Raw genomic sequence first — 26,903 nt, forward strand, 5'->3', positions numbered from 1 at the left:
CTTTTAAATAACTTGAACTTTTTATATGGAAGCCTTGAAGATTATCATTGTTATTTTTTGGCTAATAGTTTTAATTTAATTTAATTTAATTTATTTATTTTATTTTTGTTTTGCGGTACGCGGGCCTCTCACTGCTGTGGCCTCTCCCGTTGCGGAGCACAGGCTCCGGACGCACAGGCTCAGTGGCCACAGCTCACGGTCCCAGCCGCTCCGCGGCATGTGGGATCCTCCCGGACCGGGGCACGAACCCGCGTCCCCTGCATCGGCAGGCGGACTCTCAACCACTGCGCCACCAGGGAAGCCCCTTTATTTTATTTTTAAAAATTTATTTATTTATTTTTGGCTGCTCTGGGTCTTCGTTGCTGTGCGCAGGCTTTCTCTAGTTGCGGCGAGGGGGGCTACTCTTCGTTGCAGTGCGGGGCCTTCTCATTGCGGTGGCTTCTCTTGTTGTGGAGCACGGGCTCTAGGTGCGCGGGCTTCAGTAGTTGCGGCCGTGGGCTCAGTAGTTGTAGCTCGCAGGCTCTTGAGCATAGGCTCAGTAGTTGTGGCACACGGGCTTAGTTGCTCCGCGGCATGTGGGATCTTCCCAGACCAGGGCTCGAACCCGTGTCCCCTGCATTGGCAGGGGGATTCTTAACCACTGTGCCACCAGCGAAGTCCTATTTTTTTTATTTTTAAAAATTTTGGCCATACCACATGGCATGTGGGATCTTAGTTCCCTGATCAGGGATTGAACCTGCGCCCCCTGCATTGGAAGCACGGAGTCTTAACCACTGGACTGCCGGGGAAGACCCTATCTAATAGCTTTAAGAGACTATCTCTCAAAATTGATCATTCTGTGGTCATTTCCCCAAGTACATGTGAGTCCTTTCATTTTGTAGGTTTATATTTTCTTCTTTCAAGAAAGTTTCTTAGATTATAGTTTCATCATATGTGGAACTTTGGCTACATATATGTTGGACCTTCTTTGCTTGTATTCAAATGACAGTCCAAAGAGAGAGAGAAACAAGCACAAAGGTATGGAGGCAAGGGAAAGTAGGAACATTTCAGGAGTTTGGATGGGGGATGTGTAGGAAGAGACAAGAGATGGAGTGGACAAGGGCTAGATAGATGGAAGGTCTTGTGTGCCAGCAGTGACACCACAAGCGGCAAATTAAAAAAAAACAATTCTGACATGCAGTGTGGAATATGGATCAGAAGGAACAAGACTACAGGAGGGAGACAAGATAAAAGGGTATTGCATTAGCCTAGGTAAGAGGAGCTAAGAGGGACAGAGTGTAGGCTTATGTTTGAGGAGGATCAATGGGATTGTTGGGTGTGGCGGGGGTGGGCGTGGGTAAACGATGAAGGATGACTCCCAGGTCCTGGGCAACCAAGGGTCCAACAGTTTTAGACAAGTAGAACTTGAGGGGTCTCTAGGACATCCAGGTGGAGAAGTCTAGTAGGCTTGTGTGTACATGGAACTCAGATGAGTGGTCTGAGCTAGATAATGTACTTGGGAGTTGCCGATATATGTGGCAGATGAAGACAGGGTGGATGCAACGGCTCAGGGAGAATGTACGGGGTGCGATGAAAGCTGAGAACAGAACCTTGTAGACGGAGGAGTGGTCAGAGGGGTTAGGAGAGGAGTCCCGTTGTGAAGGCCAAGGGGGTGTCAAAAAGAGTAGAGAGCTCTGTGTCGTCAAATGCCACCAAGAGCTCTAGTAATAGAGGACTCAGAAACGGCCTGGGGCATTTAGGATGAAGCCAGCGCTTACTGACTGAGAGCAGTGCAGCGATGTGGGGGGACAGAAGCTACACAGCTATGGGTCGGGGAGTGAGAGGGGGCTGAGTTGGCAGAGATGAGTGTAAACTATTTTAAGACTTTTGTCTTAAAAGACAGGGAGGGAATAGTAACTGGAGCATGATCTAGAATGACAGAGGTTTCCTCCTTTTCCTTTAGGACAGGAAAAGCTTGAACATGAATAGATGGTGAAGGAAAAGGACAAGTAGGCAAAAGAAGTTGGTAACTTTGGGAGAGAGAGTGATGACTGCAATATGTTTGAAAGAAGTTTTCTGAGGATGTGTGAGGTGATGAAAAACAGAACCGAGATGGAGAGATGCTAACATGAATATATTTAAAGTGGTTAATTCCCAGAATGGCTAGTCCACATATTGAAATTACTTTGGTTTCAGTCAGTAGAGCAAACAGAACGAACCATATTTACATATTGTTTTACATCATTTACACCTCTTTTCTCCAGAGGGCAGGATCAGTGTTTTACCCTTTCAATGCCTCCCACACAGTTGGTGCTCAATGAGTAGTAAGTGAATAAACAACGTGTCTTTTACGTGTGTTCTGAGTATCTTAACATATTCAAAACATAGTTAAGACCCTGCATACAAGTGAAAAAGTCTTCTAAGCATGCAAAATAGTCGCAAAATTCATAAGTGATAGGTGATGCCAGTGTTTTGGAGTAACCTGTTTACTCTCACTTAACAAAGTTGGTTACCAGCATTTCCTTCACCACAGGGGCTTAAAAATAGGAAGATAAGAGGAGGAGGAAGAGGATGTCCTAAAGACAGGCAGGCAGACAGACAGCAGCAGAAGGTGGTACGATCTGCCTTGCCATAAGGTGCCAAAAAGCAGTGAAAAACCAGACTCAAAGCACAGGGGCCTGGGCTCTCTTAGCTTAGAGATTTACATCCTTCACTAACGTATCAAAAGTCCTTAAAGGACACTGCTGTCGTGAGCCTTAAATAAAGTTGAGAAAATGATCCTTTGAGCCGTTAAAAAAAAGCTTTGCTGTTCCTCATTTGGCATCATCTCCTGTTTCACATAGTTTGGAAAGGATTCTAGCAAAACGGATATTAAAACAAACAAGCTGATGCTGAGATGGTAAACCTTGGTCACTCTCTGTTCCTTTGCCCAAGCTGTTTACCTAGCTTTTGATGCCCTCCCTTTTTTTCTCCTAGGATTTCTCTCTTTTTCTTCCTTGCAGGCTGAATACAAATGCCACCTCTTCCAGGAATCCCTCTGCATTCTCCAAGCGGAAGTAATCTCTTCCTCCTCTGCCCTCCCACAGCATCTCACCGTGGCTTGGCTTTGCACGGATCACCAGACCTGCTTGTTTACACGGCCGCTTTTCCACTAAGCTACGCGCTCCTGGAGACCAGGGACCTTGACGGTGTACCCACACAGCACCTGGTACAGTGCTACAGCGCTAGGCACGGAGTCGGTGCTCAGTTAACGGTTGCTGAGCTGAATTAACACGGAAAGATCACTCAGGGCAGGGTCTCGCGCTCGAGGTGCGGATGAATGATTCATGGGGGTGGTTCTTTGCATTCTTTACCTTGTAGTCACTTCGGGCCGAGCATCCAGCCGGCGGGGCACATACCTGTGGAGTTGGAACGCAACTCCGCCGCCCACAGCTCGCTCACGGGAAAAGCCCGGAGGGGGCAAGTTTACTCCGCCCGCCCGGAACCCGGCCGCAGGGGGCGGGCCTCGAGGGGAACTCTGCCCGCTGGCCCGCCCCCTCCTCGGCGCGGCGGAAGCTCCGCCCCCAGTCGCGCGCTCGCGCAGGCGGCGCGTGCCCGGCCCCCGCCCTGCGCCCTCGCGCCCCCGCGCCCTCGCGCCCTCGCACCGGGGGCGGGCTCGCTGCGCGTGCCGGGCGGGGAAGCGGCGCGAGCCGGGTTCCTGAGAACGTTCGCCGCGGGGGCGGCTCCGGGGCCTGAGCGGGCGCCGCCACCGCCTCAGCCTCGGAGGCCGGGCCGGAGGAGGCGGAGGAGGCTGCGGCCGCCGGAGACCTTTTTGACGCCCCCAGCTCCGGCCGGGAAGTGAGTACTGCGGGGGTTTGTGGCAGCCGCCGCAGGCTGCGGGAGAGGAGCGCGGTGCCAGAGCCTCGCGCCCGCGAGAAGCGGGAAGGAGCCCGCGCAGCGCCCTTACCTCGGGAGCCTGCGGGGGTGCAGGGCCGGGAGCGGCGGAGACGGCGCGCGGGGATCCGGGGCCGCTGCACAGCGCGCGCTGTGAGGGGAGACGGCGCCGCGCGCCCGGACCTGGAGGGGCGAGCGCGGGGGATGGAGCGGAGCTCCGGGCCGCCGCCGCCGGGCTCTGAGCCCCGGGCCGCGGAGGGGGCTCCGGGGTCCCGAGCGCGCTTTGGTCGTAGGGCGCCGAGCCGGGGTGCGGGCGTAGGGCTGATGCTGCCCGTGCCCGGCTCGCAGGGAGGAGGCTCTGCCGTAGGTGTTTAAGGGGGCGAAGGAGGCAGGTCCTGGCAGAGGGCAGGTGAGGCAGGCAGGCCCTGGCAGAGGGAAAGGAATTTATTTCACATCACCTCAAAACACTATTTCCCGAGGCACCTATCAGTGAACCTGTGCACCGAGGTCACCCGTTAAAGGAAAGTGTCCTGAGAGGAGGAAGGATGCAGCTAACGAATGCTTGCTGTTAAATTCCTGTGCCAGGCCTTGGGATTAGGGAGACCTTCCAGCAGCCTCAGCAAACGTTTATTGGTTAGGTACCTTGGGGAGAGAGCCGTGGTCAGCACTGGGGCCACAAAATTGTGTAAAACACAACCATCATTTGCTCTTTAAGTGCTGGCAATTCGGTTGTAAAGGTTTGCGTATGAAGTACAAAGCAACATTGAATTTTGTCTCATCCACTTTAGGTCTCTTTTCCCCAGTATTGGGAAATTGGAGCCATAAAATTGCTTGCTTTGAAGATTAAAGCAGGAGGGTCAAAGAAGCTTGTGGGAGGTACTTGGGAGAGTTTTGAAGGAACTTCTGCGTAACATTTAAAGAGAGAGAAGGGAAACGGAAATTGGAAAGAGAAAAGAAGTTACCTTTCTTCCCGGGTAGAATGAAGCTCCATGACTATTAACTGCTAAATCCTCAGTGACAAGAACGGTGCCTGACCCACAGCAGGCACTAAATACCTACGTATTATTGCCTGAATGAATGAACCAAGCAAGGTTTTGCTCTATTTTACACAGAGCACTATTGATAAGTCTGGTGTTAGGGATGGCTGAATGGACTTCCCTTGTTCCTCCGGTTCTCTTTTTTTTTTTTTTTTTTTTTGCCGTGTGAGGTAACCCAGGTTCTTAGGTCTGGGCATTTAAAGTGATGGCTAAGGTGATGGAGTTGTCATATCTTGTGGTCATGCTGCCACTTTCACATCTTTATTGCATGTTGGCTGCCAGGAGCTTACTCCTTGGGCCCTTGCTTCAAATCATCCCATTCTGGCCTGTTTCTATCACTTGAGGAAGGAGAGTGCTTTTGTCTAGAAAACACTTTTTCATTTTTATCTTGGTTCTTGGATCTTAGATCTGTCATAAGAGGATGTACCTCTGCTCTTCTGTAAGGGCTGGGATTCTGCCTTTTTTCTGCCTTGGTTGGATTTCTGGACTCTCGAGCTCCAGGCTGCTGTTTCAGTTGCCTGGGTTGCAGTGCCTGTTGGGTTACTTTGCCTGCCAAATTAAAACTTGACCTTTTATGAGTTCTGTGAGAATTTTTATCGTACATAAGTGGAATTACTTTTGAAGGGGATTGTGTAGTCAAGGTAGTGTTGGCAAGGCTTTTGAGTGTCCACTATGTGTGAGAGACAAAATTTCTACTTAGTTAGGAAATCAGATTTAAAACCAATAGAATGCCAAGTTACCACTTGTTTTATATCTTTAGTATAAATCTCTCAGGACCTAGGTTTCCTTATATAAAAATAAAATATTAATTCAAATTTGGCATTGTGTAGTAAGCCTTGAAGAACTAAGTTAATTTCTCTTTAGTTTTATGACTGTGTACTTAAGAGTGCAACCAGCAGGTGTCTACTAGTTCTTATTTTGGGATGCCTAGATCCTGTAATTTTGGATGCCTTGTTCTAGGTTTTCTCAGTGATACTGTATTTTATTTATTTATATATTTAATTTACATTTATTTTGAAATCAGCTTTACTGGTGTCTGCACAGATGTCCTGTGCAGAGCTGGTCTAGTGGAGTTTTGTCTGATAAACCCACTGTAAGTTGAAAGTATGGTAAGTTGAAAATGCATTTAATACACCCAATCTACCGAACATCATAGCTTAGGCTAGCCTACCTTAAACATGCTCAGAACACTTACATTAGCCTACAGTTGGGCAAAACCATCTAACACAATGCCTATTTCATAATAAACTGTTGAATGTCTCATGTAATTTATTGAATACCGTACTGAAAGTGAAAAACAGAATGGTTGTAAGTATCTGGGTTGTTTACTCTTGTGGCTGACCAGGAGCTGTGGCTCATTGCCGCTGCCCAGCATCACGGGAGAGTATCATACTGCATATTGCTAGCCAGGGAAAGGATCAAAATTCAGATTTGAAGTACAGTTTCTACTGAATGTGTATTGCTTTCGCACCATCTAAAGTCAAACCACTGTAAGTTGGGGACTGTCTATACTTTGTAACCACTATCTCAATCAAGATATAGAAATTTACATCACGGTAGAAACTCCCTCATGCTGGTTTGCAGTAAATACTCTCATCACCTCTCATTTTATTTATTTCTAGTTATACAAGTATCAGGGCTGTGGCATCTAGTGCAGGAAGTATACTGCCCAATTTTAGGGGATGCCATTCACATCGGAGTGCCTGTGAATGGCAGCTCCTGGAGTTGTATTGTGCAGTCTGGGGCTGTGTACTGCAGCTCTGCAAATGGCTCATGAATGCACACTGTCTTATTAAATGCTCAAACATTACAGACAGAATACAAGGCTCCTTGACCCACTCCCTTCTCCACCAAAACGGCAGTTATCAGTTTGTTGTGATCCTTCCAGACCTTTCTCTATGCATTTTCATCTATATATAGATAATACGGGAAGAAGTAGGGTTTCTTCCGATGCCCACATTAATGACATGATACTGTAGACATTGGTCTGCAACTTCTTCCTAACAGAATGTCTGAGATCTTTCCATGATGGAACATAAAGATCTACCTGGTTCTTCTTGACTACTACACAATACCATACATAGCATATATTGTACTGTAGTTTATTTAATCCTCTCCTCATTAATGGCCATTAAAGCTGTTTGCCATTTCACCATTGCTGCAGTGAATGCAAAGTAGAATTGCTGGGTCAAAGGGGTGCATGCTTTAAATTAATTGATGGAGGTTTAACCATGTTGCCACTTGTGGATCTGGTTCATTTATTTTTAAAAGCTGAGTAGTGTTCAGTTGTAGACTTAAATCACTGTTTATGTATCCTCCACTAACTGTGGGGCAGTTAGGTTACTTTGGATACTAATTCATTGCTGGATTTATGTGTTGCCAAAGCATCCTGCCAGTCTGAGGCTTGCCTTTTCCTTTTGTTAACAGTGTCTTTAGTTGTATACAAGTTTTACATTTTAATGTTATATTTATGGAAAATTTCACACTAAATTAACAAAATTTGTTTCTGTGTCTGGTTTAAGTAAATTTTCTCTACCCCAGGGTATGAATTCTATATATCTGTATTTTCTTCTAAAATTAAAAAAGAAGTTTTGCTTTCTGTGTGGAATTTCTATATGGTGTAATGAAGTGATATATATATTTTTCAATTTGGAAAACCAGTTTTTCAGCACTTTTCCTCATTTTTTTTTATTGTGGCAAAATATACACAACATAAAATTTACTATTTTAACCATTTTTAATTGTACAGTTCTGTGGCATTAAGTACATTTACATTGTTGTATAAACATCACTATCCATTTCCAGAACATTTTATCTTTCTCAACTGAAACTCTGTATCCATTAAACACTGATTCCGCATTCTTTTCTCCCTCCAGCCCCTGGCAACCACCATTCTGCTTTCTGTCTCTGTGAAGTTGACTACTCTCGGCACCTTCTATAAGTGGAATCATACAGTATTTGTCCTTTTGTGTCTGGCTTATTTCATTTAGCATAATGTCTTCAGAGTTCATCTATATTGTAACATGTGTCAGGATTTCCTTTTTTTTTTTTTTTTTGACCCCGCCTGGAGGCTTGTGGAATCTTAGTTCCCTGACTAGGGATTGAACCCAGGCGCTCGGCATTGAAAACGCCAAGTCCTCACCACTGGACCTCCAGGGAATTCCCAGGATTTCCTTATTTTTTAAGGCTGAATACTATTCTGTTGTATGCATACATTATGTTTGCTTATTCATTCATCCATCAATGGACACTTGGGTTGCTTCTGTCTTTTGGCTATTGTGAATAATGCCGCTATGAACATGGGTGTGCAAATATCTGTTCAAATCCCTGCTTTCAATTCTTCTGTGTATATACCCAGAAGTGGAACTGTCCATGATATTAAAATAATTATGTACATAACTGAATATGACCAAAATGGGTGGATAGTACAGAGAGTTCCTATAAACCCCCTCTTCTTCAGGGGCACTTTCCCGTTATTAACATCTTGCATTAGTGTGGTACATTTGTTACAACTGATGAATAAATATTGATACATTATTATTAACTTAAGTTCATGGTTTATATTAGGCTTCTGCTCTTTGTGTTGTACAGTTCTATGGGTTTTGACAAATGCAAAGTGTTATCACATGACATTTCATGTAATGTCATTGCAGTATCATGCAGAATAATTTCATTGCTCTAAAATCCCCTGTATTCCACCCATTCATTCCCCCCTCCCTCCTGCTGAGCTGATAACAACTGATCATTTTACTGTGTCTATAGTTTTTGGTTTTTTAAAATAAATTTATTTATTTTATTTTTGGCTGCATTGGGTCTTCGTTGCTGCGCACGGGCTTTTCTCTAGTTGCGGCAAGCGGGGGCTACACTTGGTTGTGGTGCGCGGGCTTCTCATTGTGGTGGCTTCTCTTGTTGTGGAGCATGGGCTCTAGGCGCGTGGACTTCAGTAGTTGTGGCACGTGGGCTCACTAGTTGTGGCTCGCGGGCTCTAGAGCGCTGACTCAGTAGTTGTGGTGCATGGGCTTAGTTGCTCCGCGGCATGTGGGATCTTCCCAGACCAGGGCTCAAACCCGTGTCCCCTGCATTGGCAGGCGGGTTCTTAACCACTGTGCCACCAGGGAAGCCTTGTGTCTATAGTTTTGCCTTTTCCAGAGTGTCATATGGCTTGGATCATGTAGTATTCTAGGCTTTCAGACTGGTCTCTTTCACTTAGCATTATGCCTTTACATTTCCTCTGTCTTTTCTTGGCTTGATAGCTCATTTCTTTTTATTGCTGAATAATATTTCATCGTATGAAAGTACCACAGCTTGTTTATCCATTCATCTATTGAAGGACATCTTGGTTACTTCTAGTTTTTGGCAGTTATGAGTAAGCTTCTATAAATATGCATGTGCAGGTCTTTGTGTGGACATAAGTTTTCAGCTTTCTTGGGTAAATACCTAGGAGCGTGATTGCTGGATCGTATGGTAAAGGTATCTTTAGCTTTGTAAGAAACTGCCTGTCCGATTTTGCATTCCCAATAATTTTAAAACTGTATATCCTAGCACCCTAAATGTACTTAAAAAAATCTTTGTCAGACTGTTCTGTAAAATTAAACCGCATCTGGTATGAATTTATATTCTAATTGTTGCTTTTGTTGGCTGTCTTTCTTAGCATTATACTTCTTTATACTTTTTTTTTTTTTTTTTTTTTTTTTTTTTGCGGTACACGGGGCTCTCACTGTTGTGGCCTCTCCCGTTGCGGAGCACAGGCTCCGGACGCACAGGCTCAGCGGCCATGGCTCACGGGCCTAGCCGCTCTGCGGCATGTGGGATCTTCCCAGACCGGGGCACGAACCCGTGACCCCTACATCGGCAGGCGGACTCTCAACCACTGCGCCACCAGGGAAGCCCTCTTTATATGTTTTGAAGTTTTGATTTACAGACTGATTTGAGGGTGAGTACTTTTGCTTTTGTTTCTCTTATTTCTGTGCTCACCCTTCTCTGTGTGGCGATATTTCAGGTGCTTCCACTGATTGGACTCTAGTCAAGAAATCAGATATGATAATGGTCAGGGTCCTGCTCTTTGAGGTAATTGGGGCTATTTTAGATCTGCTCACAGAGTGTGTGAATGTCTTGGTTCATTTCCTGGTCATGAGGCTGTGTTTTTATCTTCTCACTTTTCAGAGCACCACATAAACCATAGTTCTAGGCAGAGACTGACAGCAGTACTTTTTCACTTCCTTTCAGCTCTAGCCTCATCCTTGGCTTTAAGCAGTGAATCTGGCTCAGATGTCTCCTGTTTCTCCACCTCTTTCACTCTGTGTCACTGTTGCCCTGAAGGAAGTATACACCTGCTTCTAGACTCAGAGTCCAGCAAGCCTGTAGCTTCAGTCCTGCTCACAGTTTTGTGTATCTGTTCTGTTTCTGATCCACGTGGAGGGTTGTCTTGTTTTTGGGCCTTTTTAGTAACTTAAAAAATATATTTAAACATATCTATTACTGTGTATTTGGAGCAGAGGGGATGCATTGAAGTGTTTACTTACTGGGCTGCTTTGACTAGAAGACTTAATTGACCAGGCTTCTTTCTAAACTTGATACCACTTATCTTGTTTTCTGTGTTATTGCAATGCCTAGACCCTCCAGTGCAAAAGTTGAATAGCAGTGATGATAATGGGCATTTTAATCTTTTTCCTGAATGGGAATGCTTCCAGTGTTTCACTGTTAGATATGATACTTACTAAAGGTTTCTGGTAGGTGTCTTTTGTCAATTTAAGGAGGTTTCCTTCTATTCTTGGTTTATATTTTTACTGGGTGTTGAATTTTATTGCTTTTTGGCATTTGTTGAAATTATCATTGATTTCTCTTTAATATGTTAAGAGTAGGACAGACCTTTCTGAGTTGCAGATAACTGAGAGAAACAGATATATTGTATTTGATTTACTTGTTAATACATTTTTAACAACCAAAAAATGAACTTTTAAAGACAACACATTTTGATCTTGAATTTTTGTATATTAACAATATTATGTATAAGCTATATATTATAATATTATATATATATGCTATACATTATGGCATTTCAGCAATAATTAGGTTTGGACCAAATATTCCTGTAACTAAGCCTCACTATAATCAAACAGTGTACAGTAAAAAAAAATTTTTTGGGGCGAGAGTAACTTTAGGGACTCTATAAGGACTTTTTCAGTCCCTAACCATTCAAGCTTCTTCTTGGCTTCTTTTTCTAGACTCTTTACTCTCTCCTTTTAATTTTTATCTCTGCTTGCTCTGTCTCCTCTTGCCAGAGAGAGACTTTCTTCTGCAAGTAATAACAACTGTTATTTAGTGTGAGGCTACTGTATTCAAGAGATTTTCATAGATAATGGCTACACTGTAATCTTTACCACTGTGGAAGCTAGGTATGGTATCTCCAGTGTTTGGGTGAGGAAATTGAGCTCAGAGAAGTTAAAACTTGTTTAGGGCCACACAGCTAATCAGTGACAGGAGTGATATTTGAACCAGGTCCAACTTCAAAGCCCATATTTTTTCTATATGCTCTCTCTAAACAAGACTTTTATGTACCAAGTTCAATAAGACTTTTATGTACCAAGTTCAACTTTTATGTACCAAGTTCAACCAAGTTCAACAAGGGTTTTGTTTTTTTGGCTTACCCACATGATTCCTGCGTGTGGTGATATGACCACTTTGTGTCTCCAATATGATTTGTGTGAAAATTTTCCTTTAGTCAGGTACTTCATTGCTTTTTACCGGTGTGACGTTTTACATGTCCTTGAGCAGTTTCTTAAAATGACTAAACCTTTTTTAACTGCACAAACAAAGAATAAATAGTGTCATGGTTAAGCATGTGGGCTCTGGAGTAAACTATGTTGCTTGGACCTTGAGTTTATTTTCCTTTAACTTTTAAAATATTGTGAAATATTGGCCCTCAAAAAGGTATAGAGAATAAAAATTGTGAATACCTGTGTACACACCACTTAACTTAAGACACTAGACTCCTTTTAAAGTTGAACCCCTACTGCTTCCCAGTTGTATTCTCCTCCCCTTCTGAGGGAACCACTATTCTGCATTTGATACTTTTCATTCTTGTACATATTTTCATACTGCTATTACATATGTAAGTAGCCCTAAAATGTATATTGTTTTGCATTAAAAAAACCCCTTTATATTAACAGTATTAATTATATCTTTTTATAACTTTATTTTTTTTTCTCTCAGTATTGTGAGACTTATCCATATGGATATATGTAGCTCTAGTGCATTTATTTTCTTCACTGAATAGGATTCTGTTATTGGACTATATCACAGTTTTATGTTTTCCTGTGGATTGGCAATTAATGTGTTCTGATTTTATTTGTTACTACAAATAATGCTGCTATTCTTGTCACGTCTCTTTGTGTACACATGCATGTTTTTAGAGTGTGTACTAGGAGTAAACTACTGGTATGTGTGCCATGCACATCTTCAACTTCCGTGTGTATTGCTAAATTCCACTCTGAAGTAGTTTTCCAATTAACAGTCACACCAGCGATGTGTGGCTTCTGTTCCTTCCCTGCCTTGTCACCCGTTGGTGTTTTAGGCTTTATAATTTTTGCAAATCTGCTGGATGTACCATGCAATCTTATTATATTAATCTTACATGTTTTTCTGATTACTAATGAGTTTGAACATTGCTCCATGTTTTTATTGGCTCTTAAGTTTTCCTCTTCTGTGATTTGCTGGTTTTCATCGTTTACCTGTTCTGTTGTCTTTTTCAGATTGATTTATAATTTTAAAATACATTTTGGATGCTAATATTTCACATAGATGGCTTCAAAGTTCTTCTTCCAGTTTGTGGCTTCTCTTTTAAAACTTAAAAAAAAACATAGGATCTTTTGGTGCACTTAAGTTTTGGATTTGTGGTTTTAATTTATTGTTTATGAAATTTTACCTACAGACCACAGGCAGAAAAATTATCCTAGTGTCTTCACATATAGAAAGGTGGTATAATGGACCAGGGGTTAGGGGTTCTGGGTTTCTATTTCCATGCCTTTATTGTGAAGTACAACTATAGCCTGAGACTAGACATTTTATTTATTTGGATGTGCAAAATATGAGACCTGGGTATTTCTAAGCCCTTCCATTCTGATTCTCCATTGCTTTGCCTGTGGTTTTTGTAGCTCATAATTAATCATTACTACCAACATGTTAACTGAAATTAAAGATATGAGAACTCAGAAATGAAATTTTGTTAACATCCAGGATTTTGGTATGAAGGCTGCATGCTGCGTATGTGATCAAAAAGAAATACAAATAATTTGATTTAGGTTGGAATACATTTAATTGGTCTTATTTTTTTCACTAATTCCAAAGTCATTTGAAAAAGTAATTCTTATATATCTTTTTAAAACACCCTTTAGGGTTTTTTTTTTTTTTAACTATAACTATAGAAATAACTAACAAGGATACTGTTTTCCTGAAATATGACTATGAAAACTAAAGCTTTGTGTCATTTCAAGAATGTACTCTTTTCTTTATTGTTCATGTTTTTATAAATTTATTTATTTTACTTATTTATTATTTTTGGCTGCATTGGATCTTCATTGCTGTGCATGTGTGGGATTTCCCCAGTTGCGGCGAGCGGGGGCTACTCTTCGTTGCGGTGCGCGGACTTCTCATTGCGGTGGCTTCTCTTGTTGCGGAGCATGGGCTCTAGGCAAGTGGGCTTCAGTAATTGTGACACATGGGTTCAGTAGTTATGGCTCATGGGCTCTAGAGCACAGGCTCAGTAATTGTGGCACATGGGCTTATTTGCTCTGCGGCATGTGGGATCTTCCTGGACCGGGGTTCGAACCCATGTCCCCTGCATTGGCAGGCAGATTCTTAACCACAGAGCCACCAGGGAAGCCCAGTTTATATGGTTTTAATATTTGCTTATTAGGTAAGTAGTTTAGTATCTTTGCTTAGAACTAAAATTTCGTCTTTATGAACTAAGCAGCCCATGGCAGGTTTTAGGAAAAACTATGAGGTTTGTCTTTAGCAGACTAGAGGTGTGTTTCTCCTTTTTGTGCCTTACTTTCCCCCAGTTTTCTTCCTTCCTTCCTTCCTTCCTTTTTTCTTTTGGCTGCGGCATGTGACTTGCAGGATCTCAGTTCCCTGATCAGCGATTGAACCTGGGCCATGGCAGTGAAAGTGCTGAGTCCTAACCAGTAGACCACCCGGGAACTCCCCTGCCCCAATTTTCTTATATTCTATTTTCTGATTCCTTGGGCACACGGCGTTTCTAGCTCTTTTACTGCCTTTCAATTTTGTTAAAACCCTTTCTCTATTCCAGACTTTTTTTTTTTTTTTTGGCTGCGTTGGGTCTTTGTTGCTGTGCACGGGCTTTCTCTAGTTGCGGCGAGTGGGGGCTACTCTTCGTTGCGGTGTGCGGGCTTCTCATTGCGGTGGCTTCTCTTGTTGCGGAGCACGGGCTCTAGGCGCATGGGCTTCAGTAGTTGTGGCACACGGTCTCAGTATTCGTGGCTCGTGGGCTCTAGAGCACAGGCTCAGCAGTTGTGGCGCATGGCCGTAGTTGCTCTGCGGCATGTGGGATCCTCCCGGACCAGGACTCGAACCCGTGTCCCCTGCATTGGCAGGCAGATTCTTAACCACTGCACCACCAGGGAAGTCCCTCTATTCCAGATTTAAAATGTTGTAAATGATTGATAAAAAAGTATTTTCTCTTCTTCCAGCTCTATATTTTTATACTTTTAAATAAATCAGAAAAACTGTAAATTAAGGAAAAAGAGTCTTGCCAATAGAATTCTAGTCTAGGCATCATTCAAGAGGGTAGTTACATAATAATATCAATAATAATAATAATAGCAGCTAACATTTATTAGGCTCTTGTTTTGTGCCAGGCATTGTGCTAAATGCTTTACATAATTTATTTAACAGTTACCGCAGGGGATTCCTGGTTAGGACTATGCGGTTCCACTGCAGGGGGCCTGTGTTTGATCCCTGGTTGGGGAACTAAGATCCCGCAAGCTGCCAGTCAAAATCAAAAACACCAGTTACCACAGCCCTGGGAGGTTGTATTTGCTATTCAGAACTCTGTAGTAATGGAGTGCAGTCACTGAATATTTTTTATTGGAACGTAGAGAACTTTTTCAGATTTGTAAAATCAAACAAACAAACCAAAAAACCCAATCTCTAGGGCTTTACCAATGTTTACTTTCCCTGGCTTTTTTTTTTTTTTTTTTTTTTTAATCTGAAAGAGAAGAGAAAAGAAAAGAAGTATTAGGGGAAGGATAGTTGAGAATTTTCCTGAAATAAGCAAGGAAGTTAGTTCTCTTATAGGGGAGTTTGATTAGTTCCAGTTAAGAACGTGTTAGTGACAAGCACAGTGATCTCTGACTTCTAAATTTAAGGAGCATCCGGAGAAAAACTGACAGGAGTTTTGCTGGCAGAAAATGAACTTACACAAGAAGTTTTGACACCTAGGTGCTTTGAAGTAACTGAGAGCTGGAAGTTAAGACATTAACAAAAAGATTCAGGGGAAGTGAGGGTTACTTAACACTTAGGTGTAGTATAGAGACTTTCTGGAAACATTTCTAGAGCCTGCTTTCTTTCCTTTAGTCTTTACTGTGGGATTTACTTAACTTCTGCCTGCAGACTTAGTCTAGCTCTGGAACACATTGCTTCCCTGACAGGGCTAATGAGGGTCCAGACGTTTTGCTGCACTAGCCTCCTGACCCTGTTTAACTGTGACCTAAGGTCTGCGCAGCACCAGGGCTTGGGGACCTGTATTCTTTCCTGAGTCCTGGAGTCGTCGTGTTTGCCCTGGAGGGGGTGATGTGGCACAGTGGAAAGAGAATAGGCTTTATGTCAGATTGGTTGCCTACTCCGCGAATTACTAGCTTTGGAATGTTAGGCCAAGTTAACTAACCACTTAGGCTCTAAATTTCCTCATCTGATTCTGCCATTCACATTCCTTATTTGCTCCTCAAGCCTAGCACAGTCTCATCTTTTCATTCTAGTTTTTTTTAAGAGTAATGGTTTCCAAAGTGGGAGGCGTGCAAAATGATCTTCTAGGCAGGGTATAACAAGAAAAAAAAATGGGCAATTAACTTTACTAATATTTAAATCATAGTTTGACACTTTACTCCGTCTGTATGTCTGATGATATACATCAGGTACGGAAAGTGAGGTAACTTGAAGGGAGGATCATGGGCACGCCACAACCTGGAGGGGCCGACAGTGTGAGCCTCCTTATTTGTTTGCTTACATTCTATTTGGACATACTACAGTTAACCTCTACCTGGTCTAGGGATCTTTCAGATTATATTATCTGATTTGCATGAAATGAAGCTTGCTGAATGAATAGACAAAGGGCTTAAAAAGATTCCTGCAAAGAATCTTCGGATTGAAGTTTCAGATTCAACTGAAGACTGAAGTGCTAATGCAAGGACACATGAACAGCAGGAAACAAACGGAGCTGGTACTTCTATTTATATTAGGAGCTTGTTTTCAGTCACATGCAAAGTACAAAACAATAATGGTCTTAGCAGATTGAAAAGGAATCACTAAAAAAACCCCCCAAAAAACCCTTAACATTGTTAAAAATACTATTTGATGTATGGGTTTATATATACCATTGAGTATATTGTGCCTTAAGGTATTTGCTTAATGATATTATGAGGCTAATATGGTCAGTTATTTTAAAATGAAGCCTTCCAAATATGAAGACAAACTTACTGAGCTTTTTTCAGTGATGATTATAGTTGTGTGCTAATTACTATCTTTTATTTTTTTTGCCTGCATCAGGTCTTGGTTGCGGCATGCGGGCTCTTCGTTGTGGCGTGCGGATTTCTCTCTAGTTGTGGCTCAAGGGTTTCTCTCTAGTTGTGGCACGCGGGCTCCAGAGCATGTGGGCTCTGTAGTTTGAGGCACTTGGGCTCTAGGTGAGGCGCGCGGCTTAGTTTCCCCAAGGCATGTGGGATCTTAGTTCCCCGACCAGGGATCAAACCCATGCCCCCTGCATTGGAAGGCGGATTCTTTACCACTGGACTACCAGAGAGGTCCCTGATTAATGTCTTAAAATTTTATTAACTTAATGATATATTTTTGGAAATTTCTTTGGAGATTTCTTACTTCAGGAGTAAAAGACAAAAAGCCATAACTTTTCTTCTTCCCGTTTTAGTAAAACTGGCTGAAATAATACATAGACAAAAATAACAGTTTTAGTTTGGTGACAAACTAAAAATCCATCCTTTGTTAGCAATACTGTTGGGATACTCGTAGAAGACATTGCTGAGGTTTTGAAATAATAAATATTATACCAAGTTATGGAGTTCGTGAGCGTTTCTGTATATTTCGATAAAAGTTCAGAGGTTATGGTTTTTGGTGTAGTCCATTTTAATAACAAAAGGTATAGAGACCTGCCTCTTTAACCCTCCAGACCACTAAAGGAAAGGTTTACCAGAGAATATACTCTAATGACTTAAAATTTTATTATGAAATAGGGCATATAAAGCATAAAGAATAGTACAGTGTACCCACAGCCCTGCCTAATAAATAATCATAGCTAATAGAGTTGGTATTCCTCTGCAGTCACATTATTCTACTTCCACCTCCAGAGGACTTTGCTTTTCTGAATTTGGTGATGCATGTTTTATGTGCACTTGTAAAGAATTTGTATTTTGTCATTATTGGGTGGGTTGTTCCACAAATGTCAATTAGATCTAGTTGGCTGATGGTGAAGTTGAGTCCTTCCATATTCATCTCGACTTTCTACGTGTATTGAGCATAGAAGAGTGTTGAAGTCTCCAAGTATAAGTGGATTTGTCTCTTTCTCCTTTCAGTTCTATCAATTTTTGCTTATTTTAAAGTACTGTGGTTAGGTACAGAGACATTTAAGATTATGTCTTATTAAATAATTCTGTATGTTAGAGGCCCAACAATACAATTTTATTGTTTTATCTATATTGTATTGTTTTATCTATATTGTATTAAAAAGCAATTGTTTTTTAAGTCAGTTAAGAGAATAAAGGAGAAGAAATATGTAATTGTACTGTCTTTAAAAAACTGAACTTTACTTTTTTAGAACAGTTTTAGATTTACTGAAAAATTGAACAATAATAGTTTCTATATGTATCCTACACCCTGTTCCCTCTGTTATTAGCATCTTACATTAGTATGGTTCATTTCTTGCAGTTAATGAACCAGTGATGATACATCATTATTAACTAAAATCCATACTTTCTTCAGATTTCCTTAGCGTTTACCTAATGGCCTTTTTCTGTTCCAGAATCCCATCTAGGATACCACATTACATTTAGTTGTCCTCTCCTGAGACTTCTCTTGGGTTTGTCGGTTTCTTGGCTTTTTCTGGTCAAGTTTTTGATGAAACTTGACACTTCTGAGGAGTATTGGTCAGGTATTTTGTAAATTTCCCTCAATTGAGATTTGCCTGATGTTTTCCTCATGATTAGACTGGGTTTATGGGTTTTGGAGGGGAAGACCACAGAGGTAAAATGCCATTTTCATCACATCGTGTCAAGGGTCCATACTGTCAGCATAATTTATCACTGTTGGTGTTGTACTTGATCACCTAGCTGAGGTAGTGTTTATCAGGTTTCTCCACTGTCAAGTTATTTCCCCCTCCCCCTTCACCTCTTTGGAAGGAAGCCACTGTGTGCAGCTCACACTTAAGGAGGAAGGAGTTATGTTCCACCTTCTTCAGGGCAGAGTCTCCATGTCAGTTATTTGGAATTTTTCTGTACAGGATATTTGTCGATTCTTCATTCTCATGTATCAGTATCAACTTAAGGATATTTAATACTACTTTATTTTGTTGCTGAAATTTTTCCCACTTTGGCCATTGGGAGCTCTTTCAGTTAGCCTCTGTGTCCCTTTGATATACCCCTATCATATGGTTTTGTTCCTCCCAGGACTTCTTTACTTTCTATACTACAAGATGCTCCAGGCTCATTGTGTATATTTCTTGCCTCAGGCATTTCTGGGAGGAGCCCTAGTTCCTTTTATTGAAGAATGGTGGTATAAACAAAAATTTGGCCACTAAATGTGCTGAGTGCTTTGGGATACTTTTGTTTCTAGGCCCTCTCAGTTGACAGAGCAAGGACATGTATATGTGTATACTAATTCATATACACGTACCTACAAATGCTTTTATATGTAACTATCCATATATCTATATTGAGTAAACCATGAAGGTATACTGATGTCTCCAATTGTAATCCATTCCATTACCACCTGGATCATTATAGCTTCTCACCTTGCTTATCTGTAACCTCACACTTCACCATCTGCCATCTGTTTACTTAATTGTTCAGTTATGCATACATGCATAGCAGTATTAGAATTCTTAACCCATAGCCTGTGGGAAACCAGAGTACAGTACTTATATATATTTTATTTTGCCTTTAGTTTTAACAGACTCTGTTCACTTCTAGAGTTACTTAGGTTACTATACTTTCCCCCCACCGTTCAGTGAGGCTGTTTCATACATTTGTAATACAGTTAGATTGTTTTGTTATATTCTCCATTTCATTCTGGGGTTCTTTGACCCCCTAAAGGATTACTATGGTGTTTTTTTTTTTTTTTTTTTTTTTTGCGGTACGCAGGCCTCTCACTGTTGTGGCCTCTCCCGTTGCGGAGCACAGGCTCCGGACGCTCAGGCTCCGAACGCGCAGGCTCAGCGGCCATGGCTCACGGGCCCAGCCGCTCCGCGGCATGTGGAATCTTCCCGGACCGGGGCACGAACCTGTGTCCCCTGCATCGGCAGGCGGACTCTCAACCACTGCGCCACCAGGGAAGACCCCCCTAAAGGATTAAAAAAAATTTTTTTTACATACATTAAGGTCCACTCTGTGTTGTAATTTTCTTTGGTTTTCACAAATGTGTGGTGTCAGTGTCCACCATTACAGTATCACACGGAAGTTTTATCACCCTCGAACTTCCCCTGTGCTTCACCTATTCATTCCTCTTCCCTTCTTCCCAAATCTCTGGCAACCACTGATTATTTTACCATCTGTATTGCTTTGTTTTTTCTAGAAGGTCATAAAATTGGAATCATATAGTATGTAGCCTTTTCAGACTGGCTTTTTTCACTTAGCAATACGCATTTAAGCTTCAGGTTTTTTCATGGCTTGATAGCTTATTTATTACTGCTGAATAATATTCCATTTATGAAAGTAGTAGTTTCTTTATTCACCTATTGAAGGGCATCTTGGTTGCTTTCAGTATTTGGCAGTTGTGAATAAAGCTGGTATAAACATTTGGGTGCAAGTTTTGTGTGAATATACATTTTCCACTTAGTTGGTTAAATACCTAGTGCAATTACTGAATAGTATGGTAAGACTATGATTAGTTTTGTAAGAGACTGCAAAACCGTTTTCCAACCAGGCTGTCTGTGCATTCCCACTAGCAATGGATGAGAGTTCCTGTTGCTCTACATTCTTGTCATCATTTGCTATTGACAGTTTTTTGGATTTTAGCCGTTCTAATAGGTGTATAGTGGTATCTCGTTGTTTTACTTTGTAATTTCCTAATGACAAATGCAGTTGAACCTCTTTTCATATGCTTACCATCCGTATAATTTCTTTGGTAAGGTATCTGTTCAGATCTTTTGATCATTAAATTTATTTATTTATTTTTTGGCTGGGTTGGGTCTTCGTTGCTGCGCACGGGCTTTCTCTAGTTGCGGCTAGCGGGGGCTGCTCTTCGTTGCGGTGCACGGGCTTCTCACTGTGGTGGCTTCTCTTGTTGCGGAGCACGGGCTCTAGGTGCGCGGGCTTCAGTAGTTGTGGCACTCGGGCTGAGTAGTTGTGGCTTGAGGGCTCTAGAGCACTGGCTTAGTTGCTCCGTGGCATGTGGGATCTTCCCACACCAGGGCTCAAATCTGTGTCCCCTGCATTGGCAGGCGGATTCTTAACCACTGCACCACCAGGGAAGCCCTGATCATTTAAAAATTGGGCTGTTTTCTTATTGTTGAGTTTTAAGAGTTCTTTTCATAATTTGAATACAAGTTCTTCATCAGATATGTGTTTTGAAAATATTTCTTTCACTCTGGGGCTTGTCTTTTCATTCTGTTCATAGTATCTTTTGCAGAGCAGTTAATTTTGATAAGATGCAGCTTATCAGTTTTTCCTTTCATGAATCGTGCATTTTTTCAGTTTGGCCTTGGGCTTGGGTCATTAAATAATCTTTTCTAGGAAGCTAACAGTTTCAGCTCCTTTCAGATGGAAGAAACTTTGCTTACATTCTCATAGCTAGGACTCTCGTCTTCTTTCATTTTGTAGACTAAAGCTGTACTCTGGTTCTTCGTTTTTTTAATTTTACTTTAAAGATGTTAACTGTTGCATTGTTCGCAGAAGTAGATAGTTGGAAATAATTGTCAACAGTCAAGGCTTGGATGAATGATCGTGATAAAATTCCATTCTGTCATTCAGAATTGTGGTTTTGAAGAGTATTCAGTGACATGGAAAGGTGTTCAAATATATTGTTAAAGTTTTCCCCCACCTTTTTTGAGCTATAATGACAAATAAAATTGTATATGTTTAAAGTGTACAACATAATTTGATAAATGTATATACATTGTGCAGTGATTACTGCAATTAAGTTAATTAGCTCATTCTTTTTTGTGTGTGGCGGTGGTGGTTTAAGATCTACTCTCTTAGCAAATTTCAGATATACAGTAGAGTATTATCAACTACAGTCACCATGCTGTGCATTTGATCCCCAGGATTTATTCATCTTGTAACTGAAAGTTTGTATGCTTTGTATTTCCCCGTTTCTCCCACCCCCCCAGCCCCTGGCAGCTACCAATCTACTCTGCTTCTATGATGAGTTTGACTTTTTTTGGTATTATTAGATTCCACATATGAGTGAGATTACATAGTATTTGTCTTTTCTCTGTCTGGCTTATTTCACTTTGTGTTCTGATTATTTTTAATTGGGTGGAATGAAGCCCCTAAGTAGGGTGATCAGGATCCTGTGAAGATCAAACACGTTTGAATAAATGTACCTAGTAGATTTCACAGGATGAACCACAGGAAGAAGGGGTTGCAGAGTCCTGAGATCACGGTGTCAGAGAATTTTATTTGTACATTCATGTGGACAAAGATTTTTGGCAGTTGAAATGGGAAAAAAGGGTGGATGTGAGAGTGATTATGAGGAAGGAAATGGCAGTGTTTGAAATCAGAGTTAGTATGTGAAGTGAATGATAAGGAGGTGTTGGTTACTTCTAGATTATGAGGCTCAGAAAAGGCAAAGTGCCAGGAGTCCAAGTGGAAGGAAGAAGAGACATGTGTTTACATTCATGTAACTGTTGATCTTTAAAGTTATATCAGGAAGACAAGGACGTAATCAGGTGTAGTAGGGTCAGATCTTTGTTGAGTGTGGACTGTTAAAATCATAATTACAAAGATGGAGGTATGAGGATCCATGGAGCACTGGAATGGAGTCATGCTAAGGCCTGGGGAAATCATTTATAGTAATCTTAATTTATGTGTACCCCATACATTTGGATTTTATGAAATCTGAACTATAAGCTTGGTTGAAATGAAAAGACTTAATATTTTAGTTTGAGTTCTGTCAGAAGCTGACTCTTAGACAAGGATTTGCGTGCAAGTATTTTGTTTTGGAGGTTATCCCTGCAAACATCAGCAGGGGACCGGGAGGTGAGATGGGGAAGGGAAGTTAGCAGATAAGGGTTTTGTTATCAAGCAAGTTACCACTGTGGGTGACAGAAGCTTATTCCCACTGGGGAACTCTAGGAGCCTGTGTAAAACATGTCCTCAGATTTATACCCTTTTAGGAGGCAAGGTAGGTAGAGTATATACCAACTAAGTCAATCATTGGTTAAGACTTTCTAGGGAGTGGTAAATTTATAGCATTTCAGGCCTGACATGCAAGGAACAAAATGGACTTCAGAGGTCAGAGAAAGCCTCGTTTCTCTGTTTAAACAGACAAACAAACAAACAAAATTCAGATGCTGTCAGTCAGTATAGAAGGATTCAGTAAAGGCCAGGAGATACGGGGAAGGGGAACACCCTATTAACTGTTTCCTTAATACTTGCTCTGCAGTTCCAGCATCTCCAGTTCATTTTCTCTAGGCCACCAAAACCCGCATGCCCAGCTTAAATGAGCCAGTCTAGTGGCATATTAGGACTGGCGCCAGGTGTCCTTTTCAGAATATTAAATCCTGCGTCATGGGTTGAGTACCGCCATGGCAACAAACTTTGTCTTACTTTACACTTGGCTCAAGTTCAGCACTCTCAAGGTCCATTCCCAGGTATGTTCTTCCAGTTCCTGTTAGTGCATATCGTCAGGTCCAGCAGCTGTTTTGATGAATCAGCCCTTTTCCATCCAAAGCAGGGACAGTACCTTCCCTTTCTGATGATGTAAGACTTGACCCTAGTTATTAGCATAGAAGCAGTGAGGGAGGAAGAAACAGATCCTGAGGAGGGTCAGCATCTTTCTAGGCATGCATCTCAGATGAGAACTTTGCATAGTCTTTAGGCAGAGGAGACTGCCCTTGTAGCAAGAGCAGAGAGCCACTTCTTCAGGCCTATAGGGTTCAGGGGAATCTTGGCTGGACTATGAATTCAGTCTTCTTTGTTAAGCTGCCTACTTTCATAAACAGAATTTGAGCCTGATTTTTAGCACAATCTGCTCTCAAGTTGTGGGAGCTGAGGGTTCCTTAAAAAGTGCTGCCATGGAGGTCTCTGGCTCTCATAGCATGCTCTGAGTTGGTACTTGGCTGATTTAAGCCTTGACATTTTCTTTCTTCTGTGCATCCGTCCTACTTAACAAAAGCTCAACCATTTAATTGTCTTTAAAATTCCCAGTCCTCCTGTCTCTCTCAAATGCTAAAGCTATTGTATAAGCCAATTATCTTCTTCTACCTGTGTCCCGTACTAGCTCCACCACTTCATGAGTCTTAGTACTATCCATGCAGCAGCACACCAGGGGTTCTCACCAAGCTACTTACTACCAGCACTGGGATCCTTGTCATCTGTTGGCGAGTGATCCACTTACAGAATTCATCTTGAAGGACTGTTTTACAGGATCAAATCTGTCTTATTTTGGGTTACCCTAGAAGCAAATGCTCTATAAGGGCTCAAATGCAAATTAAAAAAAATTTTTTTTTTTTAAGATCCTAGGAAATACTGGTAGAAGAGTGGAGAAGTAAGACAGAGAAGAAAGTATCTAATAAAGGATTTCTTATCAGGCACCATGGGAAAGCCAGACGTGTAGTAATGCAGTATTAATTACTATTGCTTTAGGTTGGTTTGGCATGCTTTTACTTAAAGGACCAGATGGTAATTATTTTAGACGTTGCATGCCAGATGCTCTCTGTTGAAAACACTCGACTCTGCCGTTGTAGCATGAGAGCATCCTTAGACAATACATAAATGAATAGGTTTGGCTGTGTTCCAGTAAAACTTCATTTGCAAAAACAGGTGGCAGGTCAGATCTGGTCCAGGTACTATAGTTTCTCTAGCGTGCTCTCTTGCTTCCAATGCCACAGTAATCACACATGCAGATGTGGGCTCTGAAGTGGCATCGGCAGTACTTGTAGTTTCGTGGTCATCCAGATGATCTAAAATATGTTTATGTTAATTTTTTTGAAGATTAATCTGGAAATAAAGACAAAATTTAGAAAACTGTAATGAAAAACTTAGGGATCTCCAGGAATTCATAATTCTACTTTGAGAAAAAGTGATTTAAAGAAATAGCAAAAGTAGAAGTATATAATAAATTATATATATTATAAAGGACATTATGATTCTCTGTTTTAATCTGTGTTTAGCATTTAAAATTTGTATTACCCAGTGGGAGACCAAGTTTGGGGACAGGGAGGAGGCTTTTGAATATCTTCGTTTCATTATAATTATAGGCTCCTGGTACCAACTCTTGTTTTTTTCTCTAGGACCGACATTTCATTAGATGTTTGCTGTTTCTGGTTGCTTTTTCTTTGGCTTACTTTCTTTCCGTTTAAAACTGTTTTCTCTTGGGGGCAAATTGTTAGGTAACCATCATGTACATTGAAGCCTATTTGGTAACATTTCAGTGATCTAGGAAAGGGATAGTTTTTTTTGGCCGTACACGGGCCTCTCACTGTTGTGGCCTCTCCCGTTGCGGAGCACAGGCTCCGGACGCGCAGGCTCAGCGGCCATGGCTCACGGGCCCAGCCGCTACGCAGCATGTGGGAACTTCCCAGACCGGGGCACGAACCCATGTCCCCTGCATCGGCAGGTGGACTCTCAACCACTGCGCCACCAGGGAAGCCCGGAAAGGGATAGTTTTAATGATCAAAATATTAATTGCAGAATGGTAAGGAATATATTTACATTATAAATTTTCTTTAGGATATATTTATAACTAAACTTTCAGCAGGCACTTTGCTTTAATAGATATGTAATTTGTGTAGTCACCATTTAATTCGTGATTCTGACGTATTCGACAATGTTATATAAATCACTCCATGATTTACAGCAGTTTAATCTTCTTAGGGATATTTAGCTTATGCTATTTGTTTAGATATTTTTTTCTTCATAGAGTAAGGCGAAGTTTGGCTGAGATGTCACAGATTTTGCATCAGTAGGGTCCATGCAATGGGCTATTGTGTTCTAGCTTTTTAAGCATAAAGATTTGAAAATATGCATCTAGAGGCAAAAATTATGAAAGAAGTTTAATGAAAGGGTTGGGATTCTACTCTACCGCTTCTGAGTTGTGTGTCCTTGAGCAAGTTAGTGTTCTTTTCTAGGCATCCGTTTCCTAATCTGTAAAATGGGGATAATAATAATGCCAGCACCCAGAGTTGTTGGGAGGATTAAATGAGATAATGCATGGAAAGAGTTTTTTCTTAAACAAAGTGTCTGGCATAGCCAAAGTCATGTGATTAAAAACTTACATTTAGGAGTTCTTTGAGTTTGTGGATGAATACCTTTTTTGTTTAATACTTTTTAATATAAAAATAAAAGATTCTATTTATACTTTTTATGTATAAGCTAATTATCCTGATGTTCTTTATTATAGACTTTCATTATAATTATTACCTAAATCATCTTTAGTAACATGTTTATCTATGTAAAGCAGTAGGAATATGGGGAAGATGTCTCAACTAATCCAGGACTCTGCAGAGAAAACAAAGTTAGAAATAAGATGTGGCCCCATATTTTCAGCACAGGAAGCAAGTGTATGAGCTCATTTAAGTATTGACTTTATAATATTTTAGAAGCTATCAAATAAAGGGACAACAGTTTGTTTTTTTCTGTATCAGGCTTCTACTTTATTTTTACTGATATCCTTTTAATGTATGCATACACAGCTTGGTTTCTTGTACCTCTTCACAACAGACTGATAAGCACTTGGTGGAATTGTCAAATTACACATTGGTTTATTGTATCCTTCTTTGTCTCTAGGATGATTGAGGAAAGTGGGAACAAGCGGAAGACCATGGCAGAGAAGAGGCAGCTGTTCATAGAAATGCGTGAGTCCTGAGTGCTTCTGGAATCCTGTTTGTATGTGTGGGAATGTTTTTTTTTTTTCCCCGATCAAGTCATAGCATTAATCATAAGTTTTATGTTACAAGCTTTAGAAAGGGAAGAATGGGAGTTAAAGAATCGTGCAGTTGGAGGACACCAAGCCAGAGCATATATTTTAATTGAATTGACTTGAATTGCTTTCTTCAAGGTCATAAATAAAAAGGCAGAAATGTTACCTAAAATATCTGTGAGTTTAAGGCATGCCAGTCAATTTAGACTTCTTGCTGTAACTCCATTGTTACCATGAGATTGCAGGTGGTGATAGATAATTAATACATTATATTGTGTAAATTACCTTACACTAGATAAAGATTCTAAGGTAGCGAGGACTAAGTGTTAGGAAACACTTAGAACTGTAGGAAAAAGTAAAAGCAGGAATGTGTACTTTGGTATATTACTTTACTATATACCCTTTGAAATCTTCTGTTAAAAAATTCTTATATTGATGTATTCTTATTTATTCTCATATATTCCTATATTCTTA

At 41.2% G+C, this 26,903-nt stretch overlaps 1 protein-coding gene across 11 annotated transcripts in view; it reads left to right on the forward strand.

Moving 5' to 3' along the window:
* Window positions 1–3,628: 3,628 nt before the first annotated feature.
* Window positions 3,629–26,903, forward strand: part of DTNB (dystrobrevin beta) — a 243,996-nt gene continuing 220,721 nt past the window's right edge. For all 11 annotated transcript variants that reach the window (XM_060026983.1, XM_060026981.1, XM_060026982.2 and 8 more), the window contains exons 1-2: window positions 3,629–3,816; window positions 26,297–26,364. In XM_060026983.1, coding sequence (XP_059882966.1) covers window positions 26,298–26,364 — 67 coding nt within the window. In that variant the 5' untranslated portion in view covers window positions 3,629–3,816; window position 26,297. The remainder of the gene's footprint in view (window positions 3,817–26,296; window positions 26,365–26,903) is intronic.

The sequence above is a fragment of the Delphinus delphis genome, chromosome 12, assembly GCF_949987515.2.
Source record: "Delphinus delphis chromosome 12, mDelDel1.2, whole genome shotgun sequence".
In the NCBI taxonomy this organism is placed as follows: domain Eukaryota; kingdom Metazoa; phylum Chordata; class Mammalia; order Artiodactyla; family Delphinidae; genus Delphinus; species Delphinus delphis.